This window comes from Vigna unguiculata, chromosome 2, assembly GCF_004118075.2.
Source record: "Vigna unguiculata cultivar IT97K-499-35 chromosome 2, ASM411807v1, whole genome shotgun sequence".
Lineage (NCBI taxonomy): Eukaryota > Viridiplantae > Streptophyta > Magnoliopsida > Fabales > Fabaceae > Vigna > Vigna unguiculata.
Genome location: NC_040280.1, coordinates 21766584 through 21789058, shown reverse-complemented (window position 1 = coordinate 21789058; position 22475 = coordinate 21766584). Strand labels below are relative to the sequence as shown.

The 22475-nt window shown below is 25.6% G+C and overlaps 2 protein-coding genes, 2 long non-coding RNA genes and 1 other non-coding gene across 5 annotated transcripts; 4 read left to right on the top strand and 1 right to left on the bottom strand.

Moving 5' to 3' along the window:
• Positions 1–3687: 3687 nt before the first annotated feature.
• TRNAG-GCC lies at positions 3688–3758 on the top strand. Its single transcript has one exon. It is a non-coding gene; the product is annotated as a tRNA-Gly (tRNA).
• Positions 3759–3919: 161 nt separating this feature from the next.
• Positions 3920–5299, top strand: LOC114168899 (glutathione S-transferase U17-like). Its single transcript, XM_028053873.1, has 2 exons — positions 3920–4460; positions 4623–5299. Exons 1-2 carry the CDS (start codon positions 4143–4145, stop codon positions 4995–4997), a joined length of 693 nt encoding a protein of 230 aa, XP_027909674.1. The 5' UTR covers positions 3920–4142; the 3' UTR covers positions 4998–5299.
• On the bottom strand, positions 4159–6599 carry LOC114168908. Its single transcript, XR_003600785.1, has 3 exons — positions 6052–6599; positions 5340–5819; positions 4159–4344 (listed from the first exon to the last, which is right to left on the bottom strand). It is a non-coding gene; the product is annotated as an uncharacterized LOC114168908 (long non-coding RNA).
• A 5581-nt stretch (positions 6600–12180) lies between these two features.
• LOC114172548 lies at positions 12181–13993 on the top strand. Its single transcript, XR_003602137.1, has 2 exons — positions 12181–12521; positions 13814–13993. It is a non-coding gene; the product is annotated as an uncharacterized LOC114172548 (long non-coding RNA).
• Positions 13994–18067: 4074 nt separating this feature from the next.
• On the top strand, positions 18068–19095 carry LOC114172532 (glutathione S-transferase U18-like). Its single transcript, XM_028056966.1, has 2 exons — positions 18068–18438; positions 18585–19095. The coding sequence occupies exons 1-2, from the start codon at positions 18121–18123 to the stop codon at positions 18939–18941; spliced, it is 675 nt and encodes a 224-aa protein (XP_027912767.1). The 5' UTR covers positions 18068–18120; the 3' UTR covers positions 18942–19095.
• The last annotated feature ends 3380 nt before the right edge of the window (positions 19096–22475 follow it).

The following is a 22475-nucleotide window of genomic DNA, read 5'->3' as shown; positions in this document are numbered from 1 at the left end:
AAGGTGGATGAAAATTGAAACATATACTGAAAAGTTATAGTGTGTATTTGCGGGCATTCAATTTGAATGGGTGTATTGTTCTTTGATTTTATAATTTTAGTGTATAGATGCGATTTCCCAACTTTGGAAGTGTCTTTTTCTGCTTCACGCAATCCAAAGTTCTATATTGTTTTGACTCTTAAATTAATTATAAGTACCTAAAACATTTAGCCTTTGCTCTAACGCACTCGATTAGAAGATGGAAAATTATGTTAGTGTCCGAAATAATTAATATAATTTAAAAAATAATTAATTAAAATAAACTTCTGTTCTTACTGAAATTTCATGTAATATTAATCTTAAAAGTAAATGTTATTTCCGTATAAACGATTTTTTATATTTATTTTTTGTTACAAATTAGTTTATTTTAAAATCAAATTCATTATAATTTATTTTTAAGATTCATTTGTCTATTTATAAATACAATGTATATGAAAAAAAATACACAGCATAACAAACACTACAACTCATTCAAGAGTGTTTGTTTTGTCTTCTATATACTATTTTTAAAAACAGTGGTATTCATAAGGTTTAGGTAGATTCTATGTAAGGAAATTTTTTCTCTTCCTTACTTCATTTATAACTCTATTCTATATTTTTTTTAGACTTCATGAGTATTTTGTTATCCATATCTTTATTTAATTCTTATTATTGTATAATAATTATTATTTATTTGTTTAATACTTTTCTAACATTGAGAAAATTATTTTTTATTTTACTTCACTCATCATTATTTCTTATATTGCAAAAGTCATAGATGATGTTATATAACATGTTTGTCATGGATATGATTAAGTCAAGGTCACAAATTGAAACCAGAACCAATTTTCTTCCTCACTAAATTACCAATTATCTCTTCCTCTCTCTCTTATCCTGAAGAAGACCCCTTCTTTGGGAATTCACTAATCCTACTTGCCTACTGCACGTGTTCATCCTCTGGTACGAATTTGCTTGGTCGCTTAATGGATCGTATTCGACTTGCATTTTGGGTCGAGCTGACTTTAAGAAGGCCCAATTAGGTCGCTTCCAAGATTACGTTTTAGGTCGCTTCGAATATTATGTTTTTGCTGAGATGGATCCAACCTGATCCGACCCATCCCATTTGGTTATATGAGATACTTTGAACAGTAGTTGGTCAAAATTCTATGTGAGCTTATGGACAGTACAGTTCTCATATGTATGGGTTATGGTTCTCATATGTAAAGAAGGTTATGTATTGTACTGGGGTTTTCTTTTCTATTCATCCCATCAAAAGATATAACGAAAAACAATGTCTAAGGCCCTCTACATGTGAAAGGTTGCGTACCTACTGTTAATCTCATCATTCATATCATTTCCAATGGAAAACTTAAGTACACTTTCGTTTTTTTTTCATCATGAATTACATTATGGGTTTCATTAAAGATTAATATATGATTGTGCTATACATTTTAAATCTATTTGGTATAGGCTCCAACTCACCCAAAGAACTATAGCCTATACTCAGACACTCAAGTAAAACTTTTAAAAGCACAGTGGCATTTTTGAAATTATTAGCAAATTATAAGATCTATTTCTAAGTTAACTGAATCCTATATCCTGATTGTCTAAGTATATGCACTGATTCACATAAAGAATTGAAGCTTATACTTAGACACTCAGGTAAAGCCTTTAAAAATACGATGACATTTTTTAAATTATTGGCTAAAGTATAGGTTCTTATTCTAAGTATACTGAATGAGACATACAATCTTGTTCACTCACCCTATAAAGCTCTAAGCTTGAGATACTTATGTACTTGCCATCCATTCCAGCTAGAAAATAATATTAAATAAATATCAATATTTTCATAATATCTTGGATTATGTAAATATTATTATCATAATAAATATCACACCATAATAAATATAATCATGAGCATAATATGTCACAAATCCCATTGAATCTGATAATTGACGCTTATGTGGAAAAAATAGATCAAATAGCGGACATTATGCCAATTAACTTTATTTGACAAACAATTATCACCTTTATATTTTTTTGTCCCACTACAACAAAATTAACTTTAGACAATAATAAAAAATTGCAGCTCAAAGTAAAAAAATCATTGCCTAAACTTTGACAACAAATTTTTAGTCATGGTCTAAGTGGTCATGGGTTATATTATAGGCAACAATCTCTTTGTTTTTAGGCCACAAAATTTCAAAATCGTTGCCTAAAATGTGAGAATATGCAACAATGAAAAAGTTGTTGCCTAATATGACGATAGGTAACATTAAAAAATCGTTTCCTAATAGAAAACACTTTTACAACCACATAGATGTCAACCTATGCATGTAAATACAACGCATTCTCAAATGCAGTACTCACTCAATTTATCTCATTCTCACTTTATATACTCATATTTTATGCTCTAACTGACTTAATTGTCGAAGAATTTCTTTTACCTCTGTCTCTTATTTGATCCACGATCAACTTTTATATATCATCTCAGAGAAACCACACTCTTTTTCGATAATAACAAATAATAATAACATTATTAATAATAATAGTAATAGTATTAATAACAATGGAAAAAATAATTATAATGGTTAAAATGTTGTATTTTGTATAATTTTATTATATAAAATAATTATTCTTTATTTTGTTATTATTATGGATTAACATTAGTCAATAAATTATATTATTTGTTAATCTCAATTATATTGGATATGGTTATTGATTTTTTGGATAATACATAAATTTAAGTTTCTGATGAATGATCCATGATGGGTTGGATTGTTTAGTGAATGGTACGCGATGAACTTGAATATTCAGTAACTTGTCGAGAGGTCCGTGGTCTCTATTGCTAAGAATATAAAACTGATATCTCATTTGTCACTTTTAAAAAATGTGTCAAACGATGTAAACAACTCAAATACTATAATGAAATGCATTTGAAACATCAAATAAACTTAACAAAATTTGGTTAAAAGGACTAAATTCATACCTTTATAAAGATATGAGACTAAATTGGTGTAAAGAGAGACTAATTACAATTTTCATTGGACAAAAAATATTTAATTCTTAAAAGTATAATAAAACATAGTTAAATGATTAGGTTTTATTTTTAAGTAGTTTATAACTATTTTTCAGACATAAATTAATTTATGAAATGTTCAAGTTATATTAGGAATATATCAAATAAGGATACATACATAAATTAATAACAAAAAAAATTATATATTAATATATATATATATATATATATATATATATATATATATATATATATATATATATATGTTTAGATAATAGTTTTACCCATTATTTCCTTCTTTAGCTATTTCTGTCAGTTTTGCATCTTGGGAGATGTATTTTTTTCACTCTCGTGATTTTAATGTATTTCTTTGTGCTGGGTTTTATTCCTCATCCATATTGAAATAAAACCTTTGATATTTTTTTTCTTATGATTTATTTATTACATTCAATTTGGTTTCGCTATTTATAACAAAAAGTTTAATTCAGTTTTTAAATTTTCAAAATATCATATTATAATTATTTTTCATTCAATTAATCACAAAATAATCGAAAATTTCAATAAAATTAACAATACCAATTTCAATATACTAAAATGTTTCACTTCAAATATTTATGTCCTATATGGTACTTCCCAATCTTAAAACAACAGCACCAGTGGTCTAGTGGTAGAATAGTACCCTGCCACGGTACAGACCCGGGTTCGATTCCCGGCTGGTGCAACTCTGTTTTGTTTTCTTAACATTTTAAATTTACAGTTTATATGGTTATATATTTATACATACACACTATGGTTTGCTTATTATATAGTATATAAAATATATTTTATGTCAAACACTAAACGAAGAGGAATTTTTAGGCAAATATAATAAATCATTCTCTGTTTCTAAAATCAAAAGATCAGGTCAACTTTGGCTTTCTCGTTGAATTTTAGTACAAAATTTTTTCAAACCCATTGGTTACCTAAAACCATTGTCTATCACCTCTCAACTTTTGAGTTGATTATTAATTGGTTTCTGCATCTGAAAGTTAATTTTTCTAACCTGCCTTCTCATATATAAACACTTAAACTCTATCAAATAATAAACACATTACAGTGCATAGGGATGGCTAAAAACGATTTGAAGCTTTTGGGTGGTTGGTCCAGCCCTTTTGCTCTAAGGGTGCAGATTGCCCTTAACCTCAAGGGTGTAGATTATGAGGTTGTTGAAGAGACCTTCAATCCCAAAAGTGAACTTCTTCTTAAGTCCAATCCTGTGCACAAGAAAATCCCAGTTCTTTTCCATGCAGATAAAGTCATATGTGAATCTGCAATCATAGTTGAATACATCGATGAAGTTTGGTCCAATGTTCCCTCCATCCTTCCACAAAATGCATATGATCGAGCTAATGCCCGATTTTGGGTTGCTTACATGGATGACAAGGTATTTATGTATGTGTGTGTGTTTGTGTTTTAACTGTGGCCTTTTCATGTCTTTTACCTTGATTTAATCTAAGTTGCATGAAAACTTAGTTATATCATCATAAGCTAAAAGCTTTCATGTGATTCTCATTGACTAAGCACTAACTGTTTGAACTGGGAGTAGTGGGTGAAGGCCTTGAGAAGTATTCTAATGGCTGAAGAGAATGATGAAGCAAAGGAGGAACCCTTTGAGGAAGCAGAAGAAGTGTTTGACAGGATGGAAGAAGTGATGAACAAGGGAAGTGAAGGGAAGGTCTTTTTCGGAGGAGACACCATTGGATTCATTGATATTGGTTTTGGAAGCTTTCTGAGTTGGATCAGAGTGGTGGAAAAGATGAATGGAAGAAAATTGCTTGATGAAACCAAGCACCCTAGCTTGATCCAATGGACAGAAAATTTTTCTGCTCATCCTGCTGTCAATGGCGTTATACCAGACACTGACAAGCTTATTGAAGTTGCCAAGGTTTATAAGGAATATGCTCGTGCAGTTGCAAACTAAATGGAAATTTAGAAAGTTGTAGGTCTTTTTTGGTTCTAACTTTATGTTGCCATGAACTTTAGTTTAAAATAAAACTCAACAAAAAAAATAAGAGGTTCCTGGGAATTTGGGTGTCTTCCACAAGAGAGTTCTAATCTCAACTCACCGGTTGAGATTAGAAATTTAGCTTTTGGGGAAATTATGTTTAATCTACTTGTGTTGTTTTCTTAGGTTGTTTTCTCTCTCTTGTATCTCATGTCTTACGGTGTAGTAGTATCAAATCCCAACAGATAATATAATATTCAAAGATTGCTGAAAGCAAATAATTATGCAAAATAAATTCAAAATGAAGTATTAAGTTACCTTGTCATAACCATTGTTTGCAATCTCACTGTCAGATAAAGTCTTCAAATAATTGTTCTTTAGTAAGACCAACATTCCCATAACGTTGTGATAATAAATGAGTTTAGGAGGGAGGGAGCTAGACAAAAATTGTGGAGAACCACTCCTTGAACACATTCATTCTTTCTTCCGATCCCAACTCACCTGTTTGATACTTGATAGAAAAAAACTTTTCAGAAACAAGCAACACTGAATAATAAATACAATATTTACATATCCACATTATTGCATTCTACGATGAATTATCTTTAAAACAACTAAAACTTCAATTACATGATTCACAGTCAGAATCTGGTAGGAATAACTGAGAAAATAATGTTCCATCAAAAACAAAAAAGCCGGCATTTATCACCAAGCATATATTTTTGCAGTATCTACTCCGCTCACAGAGCCTAAGTCACCAACAAGGTCCAAGGTCCAATATCATACAAAGTTTAGCTCCTGAGAATAAAAAAGTTACATATACAATTATGATCAATATTGAATCGATTCTCTAGGAAATTGATCAATTACATCCAAAGTTGCTCTTTCAACTAAAAACAAAATCCTGCAAAGGAAAAAGCGTCTAAAAGCATCACTGAAACATTGTCGTGTTTCAATTATTATTTAAATTAATTATAAAAGTATGAAAAAGCTCGGTAACCACTCTAGTTTTTTCGATGTTGCACTTTACCTCTGCTTCAACCTCTTCAATACACGCTTCAGAACCAGGTTTCATCCTTCGAAGGCACAAATAGGAAAAAAAAAGTGAAATTGAAAGGCGATTATGAAGGAGGTGGAGAAAGGGTGGAATTGGAAATACCGAATGTATCTTGGCCTTCAGGAAGTGAAGGAAAGCCTCTGGCAGTGGTGCCAATGCCATAAAGTTCTTCTTCTTCATGGCTAGTAGGTTTCCATTACTCTCGCAGAGGAACCTATTCGGCATCACTTCAAAATGCTTCCTCGCACACGAACCCACACACAGCCAATCGGAGTCACAGTGGTTTTAAAACAGTCATAGTTACCTTTTTTCTACCAAAGAAAAGCAGTAGAGGAACACCCAAATCACCGCCGAAAACTTTGCCTCATACGCACCCACCAAGAAACCAGACGCAGTTCAACTCGACACCGAGGAGGGGAACCGGGAAATCCTAAGCGTGGATTTACCGTTCATAAGGAAAGTGTGAATTTCCAAAACACGTTTGCACGGAAATCTTGACAGAACGGGCATTCCAAATTATTTTTTCCTCCTTGAATGGATTTGGAGAGAAATAGATTTAATCAAATAAAATAAAGGGTTAAATATCTTTTTGTCCTTTAAGTTTTAGTGAATTTTGTAATTAGTTCCTTTTTAAAACTTTATATCAATTTAGTCCTTCATCTTTATAATTGCGTGAATTTAGTCTTTCTTACCAAATTTTGTCAAATTTATTTGACATTCTAAACGCATTTTATGATAATATTTGAGTTAATATTGAAGCGAAAATGTGTCAAACGTTGTAAATAATTCAAATACTATCATGAAATGTGCTTTAAACGTCAGATAAACTTAACAAAATTTGGTTAAAAGGACTAAATTCATGCATTGTTAAAGATGAAGGACTAAATTGGTCAAAAGTTTTGAAGAGGGACTAATTCCAAATTTTACTGAAATTTGAGGGACCAAATACATATTTAACCCTAAAATAATTTATATTATATATTACTAGCGTAAATACAGGCGCTATCGCGTCTGTGTGTATGCATTTTTTAAATTATTATTAGCGTAAATACATGCGCTATCGCGCCTGTGTGTATGCATTTTTTAAATATGCGTGTTATTATATTAGTAAGTGATAATATTGTAATGTTATTAAGTTAATATATAAATTAATAAATAAAGACGAAGAGAAGAAGCAGAGGCATCCAATTTTATAAAAATCTTGTAAAAGTAACGATCAATTTTTAAAAATTTAATAAATTATTATATTTAAAGGGTAAAATGAGTATTTTGAAATGTGGACACAAAAAGGAAATCTCCTTTATATATTGTTATAGATATTGTAATGTTATTAAGTTAATATATAAATTAATAAATAAAGACGAAGAGAAGAAGCAGAGACATCCAATTTTATAAAAATCTTGTAAAAGTAACGGTCAATTTTTAAAAATTTAATAAATTATTATATTTAAATGATAAAATGGATATTTTGAAATGTGGACACAAAAGAGGGAATCCCTTTATATATTGTTATAGATTACTTCAAAATATAGTTTTTTTTAAGCATTAAAAATTTATAACGCTCTTTAGTTTATTAAATTCAATATATCATTTGTTTCATCTCAAATTCTTTCATTTTTATTATATTCTGGAATATATTTATTTTTAAGGGTGAATTTGAAAAAGAGTGATTAAATGTATTTGAAGATAAAAATTATATTGTTTATTTGAAAGAATTTGAAAGTGTAAATAAATAGATTTGATTTGAGAATAAATTTATAAAAGAATGTGAAAAATTTAATAAATGAGATAGTATAAAAATATGTTTTAATAGATTAAAATCAAACATTATTATTTTACTCCTATAATTAAAATTAATATATTATTATTATCGTTATCACTATTGTGAATTATAAAAATAAACACAAAATAGTATGGATATGTAGAAATTAAACAAAAAGCTATTTCGTTTATATTTGAGCATTGATATGACCACCAGTCAAACCATAAAATTTAAATTAAAATCACAATCACAAGGATGGGAGGATATTTCAGTAAAATATCAAAGGATGAAGAGTGATCAATCTCAAATTCTCTTGCTCATGCGAAGATGGCAACCGTGGTTGATCTCAAAATTCAGCTCCCTTAATTAAGTTCAAATAAGCTGAATGAACACAAATTCATTTGTACATCCGTCTTCTAGAACACTAATTAAGTACAAGTGAACATAACCTTAAAAGATAGATTTGAGGAAAAATGATTCGGTGAATTTGAAAAAGAATGAAAGTAAAAATTGTGTTATTTGTTTTAAGAGATTTAAAAGCGAAAGTAAAGAGATTTTAATGTAAAAGTTTGTGTAAAATTTTATGAATGTAATAGAATAAGAAAAAAAAATTTAATAGATTAAAATGTAATATTATTGTTTTGTCCTTATTGATAAAATTAATATATTATTATTATTATTATTAAAAAGTTTAAATACTTTTTTGGTCCAATTTAACCCATTTTTTGTGTGTGTTCAACTTGGTTTATTTTTTGCTAAAATATGTCCAATTTCGTCCATTTTATTGACACGGTTTAAATTGATAATGACAGAGTATAAGTCAGTATTTTTCACATACGTAGACAATTTTACACGTGAAGGAGTTATTAACACCATATATATAATATTCGTCCTAAGAAATTACCTTTAATTAAGCGTGCAAAAAATGTGGTTTTTCAAAATTTTCATTTTTCTCATAAATAATAATAATAAAAATATACAAAATAAACACAATTTCATCACAATTAGAAGATAAGAACTAAAATCAATACTTTTGAAAAAACATGAATCAAACAATGCACAAATTTTGACCATTGACCATTCTCAATTTTACATCAAACTTAAAAGACTAAAAATATATTTTTTCCTAATTTTAATAATGAGTTGGGTTCTCATGCATGCAAATCAATGTACACAAACTACAAAATATGACACATCTTATTTAACTTTGTGATTGAGTGAATACCATAAATAAGTAAACACAATGAAGGGAGTCAATATAACATAAAAAGGAACTTTTAATGTTAAAAAAAAAGTCAAATATATAAATGGTTAGATATCAATCACTTCAATGACTTAATTAAACCAATCTCACGCAAAAACACACAGTTACACATTTTAAATAATTACAAAAGAAAAAAAAACGTAACCAGATTGCTCAACGTCGAACAAACAATAATCAAATATACGTGTACTTATAGTTTATTACCAAATTAAATTGGTGGGATTTTTCGTTTTCTGTTTTATTAGTTTTTTTTTTCTTGGCCTAAAGTATTGTACAAATAAATCTATGTATGGCTCTTATGAAGTGAGAGAGAAATGATTTTCTCCTCTAATGTCAAATTCAAGATGCTCTCTCTTTTGAAGAAGATTGGAGGGGCTAGACTTCATGAAGTTTTTAATTTATGAAATGTTCAAGTTATATTAAGAATATATCAAATAAGGATAAATACATAAACTAATAACAAAAAAACATTATATATTAATATATATCTTTCGATAATAGTTTTACCCATTATTTTCTTCTTTACCTATTTCTATCAGTTCTCCATTTTGGGAGATGTATTTTTTTCTTTACTGTCGTAATTTTGATGTATTTCTTTGAGTTGGGTTTTATTCCCTCTTCCATATTGAAAGAAATGCTTTGATATTTTTTTTCTTATTATTATTTATTACGATCAGTTTAGTTTCACTATTTATAACAAAAGGTTCAATTAATTTTTTCAATTTTCAAGATATTATATTATAATTATTTTTCATTCAATTAATCACAAAATCATCTAAAATGTTAATTCACATATAATATAACTTATACAAAAAAAAAATACAGTGACAGTTTATAAAGTTAATATCAATTTTAATATGTTAAAGGTGAACAATGTTTCACTTCTAAGTATTTATGTCTTATATGTCACTTCCGAGTCTTTCAAACAAAAGTATCAATGTTCTCGTGGTAGAATAGTATCCCGCCACGTTATATATATATATATATATATATATATATATATATATATATATATATATATATATATATATATATATATATATATATTATATACTTATAACAATATGTGTATTTTTTAGTGACTCGTGTTATTGGATGAAACTTCATTCATACTAATAATGTTACCATTTTCTAAACCAAATCCATGTGCTATACCAACAGCTAAAGCATCCTCCCGTCAAGTCAAACGATCACATTAGTCACACAAGGTGGGCTATAAAAATTTGACAAAAAAATATGTGACTCAATTACGCCTAAGTTAAAAATATAAAAACATTTTTTTTCTATACTAAAATAAAAATGTGAAATCTCAAACACTAAACGAAGAGGAAATTATAATTATTATGAAGGCAAATAAAATTCTACATTAAAATATATTTATATACTCTTGAATAAATTTATGAAACTCAATCCAAAATGGAGGTAATTCACTATTATGTAAACAATAATGTTTGGATACACATATATTATTATAATTGGATTTTCTCAAACATGAATAAGGCAATAAAATAAGGGCGATACTTGGATGCTTTAAAAAAAATTGAAATTCATCCTATATTGCTCTATCTATGTCATTTGAATCTATTGCACATCTTATTTTATTTATTTATTTTTAATAAGGATCAAAATGTATAGTTTTAAGATATTTTTTTTCTTCACAAGAATACTGTTCATCTTTCCTTCACCCAAACCACCCTCTCTATCGTTTGGCCCTTCTTTGTTAGAAGTTCCATTAGCACCACATTGAAATAGTAAACCTCTTCACAAATTCATAGTCTTTTCGAGTTGTCTTCCAATACCCATGATCCATTGTCTTGTTCAATCGATGCAGTAACGAAGATGCAAGAAGGCGTGGAGATGTAAGGAGACATTGAGGTGCACCATAGAGACACACTGTGTGGTGGAGGTGAGGCGCAGAGCGTAAAGCTGTTGAGGATTAGGTGGCTGACATTGGGTTGAATGGTGCGACACATAGTGTAGTTACATGGTGGTGGTTAAGGTGGGTGGTGTTCACCACTCCAATCCCAACACTATAGTCTCTTTGTCAGTAACTTGTGTAACGCCTACATAATGTGAAGGTTTTGAATACTAAGAAGTTTGGAAGATGAATAACAATACCGATATATAGGAGAAAACTGGAAGATTAAACAGTAATGTTGAATAAAGATCGAAGTAACTCAAAGATTTGGAAACCTAAAAAAAACTTAAGAATAATATATTTTTATTTACTAATAAAAAAAAATTGTTAATGTATAATAATTTTGGAAAATCCAATGCAAATTTTGAAATGTAGCATTTTTATTAAAAAAATTAATTTATTGTAAATAATTAGGTTAAATTACTCTTCCGGTCCTTTTATTTGTTAAGTAATATTAGTTTGGTCCTCAAATTTGTCGTTATCTCAATTTGGTCCTCATGTACAGATAAGTGACATGTGGCATGTACAAAGACGGTGTTAACATCAACTTAACGACAAAAAACAAATTGAACCAAAAAATAATAAGAAAATCAAAATGAATCAAACCAACAAATTAAAGGACAAAAATGGTAATTAAACCTATTATGTATTTCTCATTTTCTCAAACATTGCACCGATACATTTGTAGGCTACATTTGTAGGCTGAAAGTTGTCTTTGAGCAATTTAAAGACTTAAACTCCATCGATAAATGTAATAAAAGATCATTATAGTCAAAATAACTATTTATTGACTTTTTAGCCCTTTTTTTTCTAACAATGAAATTAAAAATGATTTTAAGTTTATTTCAACAATTTCTGCTACGCACATTCAAGCATTATTATAATCAAAACACAGATATTATTGTGTCTTGTGAAACATATTTATTTAAACAAGAGATTTTTATTTATTCTTTTTGGAAAATTAGGGAAGATAAAAGGAAGCATCAAATCAATTATTATGGCAAACATAATTGGGTCAATCGTACAACTTCTTGAATTAATAGTTAGTTGTTGGTAGCTGGCTTGCTGCATATATACTATACCAGAAATCTGTTATCTCTACCTCTCTTCTTCATCCATTTATATAAACACTTCATTCCATAGCAAATAACTCAACACAACAAACACAATACAGTGCATAGTGATGGCTAAAAACGAATTAAAGCTTTTGGGTGCTTGGTTCAGTCCTTATGCCCTAAGGGTGAAGATTGCCCTTAATCTCAAGGGTGTAGATTATGAGGTTATTGAAGACACTTTGTTTCCCAAAAGTGAACTTCTTCTTAAGTCCAACCCTGTGCTCAAGAAAATCCCAGTTCTTTTCCATGCAGATAAAGCCATATGTGAATCTGCAATCATAGTTGAATACATTGATGAGGTTTGGAGCAATGCTCCCTCCATACTTCCACAAAATGCCTATGATCGAGCTCAGGCCAGATTTTGGGTTGCTTACACATGAAAAGGTATTCTTTTTGCTTTTTGTCTTTTCATTCCACGTGTGCATGTACTTTTGAAATTTCTAATAACTTCAAAAGTTTCACTGTACTTCTAAAGGGTTCCTTGTTTCTAAATGTTTTCTTTTCACTAGTGGAGATATCTTTTAATATTAATAATGTAAATATATTTTTCAATTTTAACATTTCTTATCGCAGGACAAAATTGTAAGAAAGTTTAAAATTGTAAAATAAATAATATCTTAAATATAATTATTGACTTTAATGATATTATCTTCACGTGTTTGTTCGTGTTTGATATTAGTGTTTGATGAAACATAAGTGAGTGAAAGTTAAAAGAGAAATGTTTTATTGAAAATATGAGAATGAAAATTTGTATATCGAATTATTAAAAACTTGTCTAATATATTGTTGAACATATTTTAATATAATTTAAAAATTAATTAATTAAACTAAAAAACCTATTGTTACTCATATTTTTATAGACCTTTAATTTGATGGATTAATGTTATTTACTGTTAATGACTATATTTTTTTATTACAATTGACTCTTGTGTCTCACTTCTCTACCTATAAATATCACCTAGGCGCATGGAGAAAGACACAACAACAAATAATAAAGTTTTCTCAAAAGTGTTATTCTTTTGTTATATATACTCTCTTAAAACAATGATGTTCATAAGGTTCAGAAATCTTTCATTGCACTTGATTGATTTAACTAGTTGTTGCATTTTGGGAGAGAAGCGCATATGACGTGTTAGTGTTTGATCTCATGTTAGTGTTTAATAAAATATAAGACAGAAAAAGTTAGAAGAGAAATAGTTCATTGAAAATATAAAAATAAAAGTTTGCATATCGATTTATTAGAAACTTGTGTAATATATAAAGTACAGTATTCCATAAGAGAAAAAATAAAGCCTAATATCTATCATCATAGAACAAAATATGTGATAATAATAAATAAGAAAAGAGAAAAAAATAAATGATATCTTTATCAATAGAATTAAAACAAAAAGATATTTTATCCTAATGAATTTAACTTCAAAAATATTAAATCCTTATACTTTTGCTTAACTTAGAAGTTGAGTATTTTATAGTTGTGTTTTACTTAGAATTCGAGGTTAAAGATTTTTCTGTAAAACTCGTGAATATACACTTAAATTCCTTACATGAGAAAAATCATATTTTTATTGACTTATTTATGTGATTGAATGACAGTATAAAAATTATTTACTACATATCATATTTTGTTAAATAACTAACAACTGTTATTTTGGTGAATTTTTTTGTTGTGGGAGTAGTGGTTTTCGTCCTTGAGAAACATTCTGATAGCTGAAGATGATGAGGCAAAAAAGCGAGACTTTGAGCAAGCAGAGGAAGTAGTTGAGAGGTTGGAAGAAGTGTTGAAGGGGAAGACATGAGACAATTGGATTCATTGATATTGTTTTTGGTAGCTTTCTGAGTTGAGAGTTATTCCCTCATTTATTTATTTTTTTAAGTCGTAATCTTTTATTTACACACTACAAAAAAAATTAAATAATAATAAATTTTAATAATTAAAATTTTTTAATCACTATAATATTCAATTTAAATATTAATTTATAAAATAAAAAATTATTAATTATTAAAATAATCAATATTATAAATAAAAATATATATTAATCGTTAAATTAATCATCAATTAATTAAAAACTAATTTTAAAATTAATTTCTAATTATTCAAAACATTTTTGAACCGCTTCCTAAATAATATTTTTAGTTGTTAAAATGTCATTTTTTTTTTATTATTAAAAATCTTCTTAAACTACTTCCAAAACATCTTTAAAAACAAAAAGAGTTTTATATAGGTGCTTCGATTGTCATAATTTGTTAGTGCGCATAACGAGAGACTATTGACTATATTCAACCTGAATTGATACCGATTTATGGAATAAAGAACCAATCAAGTGTGTGTTTTTTTTTTATGTACCGGTGTATTGACCCGTGGGATAGTGCGTATTTACGATACGTATTTATTTTATTTTGTAAATTAAAATAATAAAATAGTAAAAATATTATGTAATAAAATATTATGAAAATTAAATTATATTATTGTAAATATTGTTATTAAAGTAATGAAATAGTAAATTTAAGTAAAATAATAATAATTTCAGTTTTAAATATAATAAATAGAATTAATATCACAGTATAATACAGTTAATTGATTTTACAAAATAATTATAATAGTGTTTGATTTTACAAAATAATTATAATAGTGTTTGATCAGTGAAAACATTTTTTTTGTTTTTTTTTATTTTAAATTTTTTTAGAATAATAATATAATTGTTATTATATTTATTTAACCATTAAAATACTAATAATAATATTAATATAAATTATAAAAATTTTAAAAGATTAAAACTCTATTTAACAAAAGTATTTAGTATAAGAACATTTTCTATAATTAAAAAAAGCACACTTATAATAATAACATCATTATGATTTAGTAATAATAACAATAAAAATAATAATGATACCAATAATAATAATAATATTTATGCTATAAATATTAATACTAATGCTAACACTAAGACTATGTCAACTATAATAATCTATAATTATATATAAAGATATACATTAACAACAAAATAAATAAAAATGACAAATAATTGAAATACTCGTAGTAAATTAATTTAAGATGTGTATCTAACTATAATAATAATAATAATAATAATATACCATTATAATAATATCTCGTAGTAATAAAAATAATAATAATACAATAACTACATAAATAAAGAGATATACATGTGTTGTGTCCTCTTTTGTTCATACAATTTTATCCTCTTAATTATTATTTGTTAAATTAAAATAATTATTCATAATAAAAATTATTTGTCGATTTTATCATTTTAATAAATTTAGTAACTATTTTTTAATTCAAATAATTACACAGATATAAAAATAAAATGAACAACAAAACAAATAAAAAGTACAAATAATTGAAATATAATCCCGTAGTAAATAAATATAAAATATGTGTTTAACTATAATAATAATAATAATAACAATAATAATAATAGATAATAATAACACTAAAATAATATCACGTAGTGATAAAAATAAAAATAATAATAATAACAATAATAATAATAATAATACAACTACATATATAAAGAGATAAACATCTCTTTTTTTATTTTTTCAATTTTACCCTCTTAATTATTATATTCTAAACTTAAATAATTATTTAAAAAAAATCAGTTTTATTATTTTACTAATTTTAGTAACTATTTTTTTGAATTGAAATAATTATTCAAATGTAAAGATAAATAAACAACAAAACAAATAAAAGGGTAAAGTAAATGAAACATGATTCATAGATAGTAAGTAAAAGTAAAATGTGTATGTAACCATAATAATAAAAACAATAATAATGATAATAACTATTACAATAATTATAGTTCTAATTAATAATAATAGTAGTAGTAGTAATAATAATAATAATAGTAATGTAATAATAGAAATAATTGTAGTTAATAATGATAATAATAATAATAATACTTATAGTTAGTAGTAATACTGATCATAATAATTATAGTTGATAACAACAATTATAGTTAATAATAATAATTATTATTATTATTATTAGAGCTGATAATAATAATAATAATACCAATAATTAGGGTTATAATTGATAATAATAACAATGATTTAAAAATAAAATAATAAATATCATGAAATAAAATGAAGTTGTAAATTCAGTTTTAAATATAATAAATAAAATTAATATCATAATATGGTGTAATTAATTGATTTTACAAAATAATTATTATAGTATATGACTTGTGGGACACATGTTTTTTTTATTTATTTCAAATCTATTTAGAATAATAATATAATTGTTATTATATTTATTTAACCATTGAAAATAATAATAATAATAATAATATTAATATAAATTATAACATTTTTAAAAGATTAAAAATCTATTTATAAAAAATATTTAGTATAATAACGTTTTTTATAATTAAAAAAAAAACACTTATACTAATAACATCACTATAAATAGTAATAATAAAAATAAAAATAATTATGATACTAATAATAACAAACAAATGATAATAATAATAATAATAATAATAATAATAATAATAATAATAATAATAATAATAATAATAATAATAATAATAATGTTTATGCTATAAATATTAATGTCAATGCAAATACCAAGGTTAATCTTGACATACTAATAATCTATAATTATATATAAAGATATATACATCTGCAACAAAACAATTAAGAAGGACAACTAATTGAAATATGATTTTGTAGTAAATAAAATTAAGATGCGTGTTTAACTATAATAATAATATCATTATAATAATATCTCGTAGTGATAATAATAACAATAATAATGCACTAACTAAATATATAAAGAGATACACATTTTTTATGTCCTTTTTTTGTTTTTACAATTTTATCCTCTTAATTCTTATTTATTAAATTTAAATAATTATTCATAATAAAAAATTATTTGTCAGTTTTATCATTCTACTAACTTTAGTAAATATTTTTTTTCAATTCAAAAAATACCAAGATATAAAGATAAAATAAATACAAAAAGCAAGTAATTGAAATATGATCTCGTAATAAATAAAAGTAAAATATGTGTCTAACTATAATAATAATAATAATAATAATAATAATAATAACAATAATAATAATAATAATACCACTATAATAATATCGCGTAGTGATAAAAGAAAATAATACTAATACTACTACTAATAATAATATTAATATTAATACAACTACATATATATAAAGAGATAAACATCTTCGGTGTCCTTTTTATTTTATATATTTTATCCTCTTAATTATTATATTTTAAATTTAAATAATTATTTATAATAAAAAAATTATTTTTCAGTTTTATTATTTTATTAATTTTAGTAACTACTTTTTTTTTTAAATTGAAATAATTGTTCAAATGGAAAGGTAAATAAACAACAAAATAAATAAAAATGAGAAGTAATTAAAAAATGATTCCTACCTAGTAAGTAAAAGTAAAATGTGTATCTAACAATAATAATAAAAACAATAATAATAATAATAATAACTATTATAATAATTATGGTTCTTAATAATAATAATAATAATAATATAATAATATTAGTAATATAATAATAAAAATAATTATAATTAATAATAATAATAATAATATTTATAATTAATAGTAATAATAATTATTAATTATAGTTGATAATAATAACACATTAGCTAATGTTAGAAGTTTATTTCAACAATTTCTGCTACACACGTTCCAGCATTATAATCAAAAGATAGATATTATTGTCTCGTGAAACATATTTATCCAAACAATTGGTGATTTTTTCTGATTTTGGAATCTTGAAGGAAAAAGAAGCATCAAATCAATTATTATGGCAATCAGAGATGGGCCAATCGTACAGCTTTTTTGAATTAATAGTTATTTGTTGGTAACTGGCTTGCTGCATCCTACACCACAAATCTGTTATCTCTGCCTCTCTTCTTCATCATTAATATAAACACTTCATTCCATAGCAAATAAAAAATCAACACAACAAACACATTACAGTGCATAGTGATGGCTAAAAACGAGTTGAAGCTTTTGGGTGCTTGGTTCAGTCCTTATGCCCTAAGAGTGCAGATTGCCCTTAATCTCAAGGGTGTAGATTATGAGGATATTGAAGAGACCTTGTTTCCCAAAAGTGAACTTCTTCTTAAGTCCAACCCTGTGCTCAAGAAAATCCCAGTTCTTTTCCATGCAGATAAAGTCATATGTGAATCTGCAATCATAGTTGAATACATTGACGAGGTTTGGACCCATGCTCCCTCCATCCTTCCACAAAATGCCTATGATCGAGCTCAGGCCAGATTTTGGGTTGGTTACATTGATCAAAAGGTATGATGTTTACATCTTTAACATACGAAATAAGAAATACTAGTTCTGTCTATGAGAAGAAAAATTCCCTTAACTTAACTACATATAATTTTTTTGTTAAATAACTGAGAACTGTTATTTTGGTGAATTTTTTGTTGTGGGAGTAGTGGATTTCGTCCTTGAAAAACATCCTGATAGCTGAAGATGATGAGGCAAAAAAGCCAGACTTTGAGGAAATAGAGGAAATAGCTGAGAGGTTGGAAGAAGTGTTGAAGGGGAAGACATTTTTTGGAGGAGACACAATTGGATTCATTGATATTGTTTTTGGTAGCTTTCTGAGTTGGACCAGAGTGATAGAAAACATAAATGGAACAAAATTGATCGATGAAACCAAGCAACCAAGTTTGTTCCAATGGGCTGAAACATTTGCTGTTCATCCTGCTGTCAAAGGCCTTCTCCCAGAAATTGACAAACTTGTTGAATTTGCAAAGATTTTAAAGCTAAGTTTAGCTGCTGCAAAGTAAGTGGATGTGTGGAACAACTCTCTTCATTTACAAGTTATGTTAAATTTAAAATAAATTACGATCTATTTGGATTTTGTTGTCTTTTTTTTTCATTGATAAATCTGAGTTGTTAGTATGCGGTTATGGGAGGAAATTTAATTCACAATTTATTTTATTTTATTTTCCTTTTCAAATTTATTAATCAATCTTATAATTTTTTAAATGTTAATGAAAAAATTTAACCTACAAATTTTCTGGTTCTCTTTTGCAACTTTATCATTAAATTGTCTTCTAACTCCAATATTTCTTATACTTTTAAATTAGAATGTGTAGTGTCTGAAGTTTCATAATATTTATGACATCAATATTATAAATATAAAATTAAATATTTGTCAATATTTTGATAATAAAATTACAAATTTAAAAAATAAATTTTAACATCATTATATTAAAAAGTAAGTTAAAGTTTTTCTTTATTCAGTAAAATGAGTAAATTGGTTGTATCTCTGATATAATTAATGTGAAAATTGGGACCACTGCAACGTTGAAATGAAATATAATGTGCCAAAATTGAATAAAATAAAAATGGTTTGAGTGAATATTGAATGCATGTGGTACAGAATATAGATAGAAGAGAATCACGTGAAATCATCTAAGGATGCGAACAGTGACCGATTTTGAGAAAATTATTCGGAAAATCAAAATAATACATCAAAAAGTTATATATTTAATTGTTGTTATTAATAAAATAAAAATGAATATATAATTTAATATAATAATAATTAAAAAAAATTATACAAATTTAAAAAATTGTTAAAAAAATTCAATGATAATCAAACTATCCTTAAAATCCAGTTATAAAAAATATAAAGTACAATATTTTTTTTATCTTCATAAAATAAAAAAATAATATCCAAGAAGCTGATTAAATAAATGATTAAACTAATATTTTATTATCAAATGAGATAAGAGAGAATTACTTTTTTCTTTATTTCAAAATGGAAGAAAATCGCTGCTAAGATATGAGAGCAAAATTAATAGATATTTTTTTCTTCAAAAACAAAAGAAAATAGGTGAAAACAATTTTTTAGAAACTCAAAACATATAATGGAACCACAATCAAAAATCGGTTATAAAAAAGCACATAGTATAATATTATTAATTGAGATCAAAGAATTATCTTATTTTTTTTCTCTCTTAAGAATGGAAGAGAACAAAGTAAAAATAAGAGCCAAAATAATAAATCTTTTTTCTCTTCAAAAACAAAAGAAAACAACTGAGAATGAGATATGAGAACAATTCTTGAGAAACTCAAGACCTATAATGGAATCACAACTAAAATTCGGTTATAAAAAAATATACAATACAACATTTTTTCTTCTATATTCATGAAATAAACAATTAATATAAAAATGATCATTAAATAAATTATTAAACTAATATTTCATTATCAATTGAGACTAAAAAATTATGTTCTTTTTTTCTCTCACGAGAATGGAAGAAGACAGAGGATAAATAAGAATAAAAATAATAGATTTTTTTTCTTTTCAAAAACAAGAAAAAATAGATAAAAATAGAATATGAGAACAATTTGTAAAAAACTCAAACCATAATAAATAAATAAAATAAAATATATCTTGATAAATCTTTTTATTCTTTATTTTTTATTATGTTTAATTTTATATTTTATAATTCATTAACATTAACTATTATATTTATAAAAAATTAAAATATTTGATTTAATAATCATTAATTTATAATATATTTTTTAATATCTATAATATATATATATATATATATATATATATATATATATATAAAATATAAAAAAATTAAAAATTTTGGAGAACCATGTCCCTGCCCTCGGTGCCCCGTCACTGCTGTGCACCACTGCTATGCGAGCCTGTCCGATCCACAACACACAACAAATATCTTTCGTTTCAATGTTTTGATAATAAAGTGATAATGGAAATAAAATATACCTTTTTCATTTTGATACATTTTGTTATTCTAATGTAATTCTTTTATATCATCAACTCCTCACAAAACTCAATATGTTTTTATTATATGGTAATTTAAAATTAGATGCAATTTCAATTAAATAAATATGTTTAAAGTGCAATTTAAATTAAATTCAGCGATTAAAATGATTTTTGTATTTAAAATTAGTAACAACTTTGCCTTTTTTTATGAATTTTAGGTATTCGATATATACAAGAGAAAAGTCAATAGAAGAGGACAAATTTTATAATTTTTATTTCTCGTATTCGTTTATTGTAATACTCTTGAAAAAGTATTGTTTTGGACTATTTTTTCGTAAATTTATTTTCGTGTTGAAAAAATTTTCTACGGTCGTATTATCCTTTACTTGTATGTTTCAAAATATCACGTTTCTCTTTCGTTTAATATTATTTTAAATTTTGAGAAAAAATCTTATAAAAAATTATTATGAAAAATTTGTCAACACAACATAGTTTCATTAATTCATGGACCACGAATCATATGTTTTATTTTATGTCCACATTCGGACCAGGTTGGATATTTTGGATCATGGACCACTTTCAAGTTTAGACAACATTCAACTTTTAAAGGCATTTTTTTCTTCACCTCTACTTTCGTTCTCATCCATTTCATAGAAATATGTTTCTGTCATTATACTTCATAAATAATTTGAAATTATAATAGAAATCTAAAATATTTCTGAATTACAAAATTTAAAATTATTTTAAATATATTTTAAATGATAAAATCTACATTTTTTATATTATTTTAGTGGAAACACTTGTCCTACACACTTGTATTATTTTTTTATGATAATAAAAATAATAAAACTTATATAACTTTATTGTAAAGTTTGGAAAGCGGATCGAGTGACTTTTTAAGAGAGAACTTTAGTTTGTTTTCATTTGTTTTTTATTATTATTTCTTTTTTAAAAATTTAAATGGGTCATTTAAGGCATGAAAAAAAAAACTAAAATCACGTAACTTTTCATTTCAAAAAGTCAGTAACTTTTCACTTCAAAAATTCATCAAGTCCGCTCACGTAAAGTTTCTGTTGTTTATTTTAAGGATTTGAATGTGAGGGTTAAGAGATTTGATTGTAATTTGTGAAAAATTTAATAGATATGATAGTATAAAAAATGTTTCAGTAGATTAAAATAAGAGATTATTATTTTACCCCTATAATTAAAATTAATATATTATTATTATTAAGTTTTAAATACTACTTTTGATTATTGAGTTTATTCAATTTGGTTCTTTTTTTGTTCACGTTCAATCTGGTCCTAATTTACTAAATTATGTTTAATTTCGTCCTCTTCGATAATACCGTTTGAATTAATAATGACAAAGTGTACAAGCTGACATTGTTTACATTATGTGGACGTTTATAATTATGATTATTTATGTTTATTCAAATCGATCTATATTTTAGTTAAATTTGTTTAATTTAATTAGATCATTGACTTCAACCCGCCGGTCATCATATCCTCACCATCCATTTCTTTTGTCACACTCACCTTTCATTTCATGATTATTCACCATCACCACCATCAT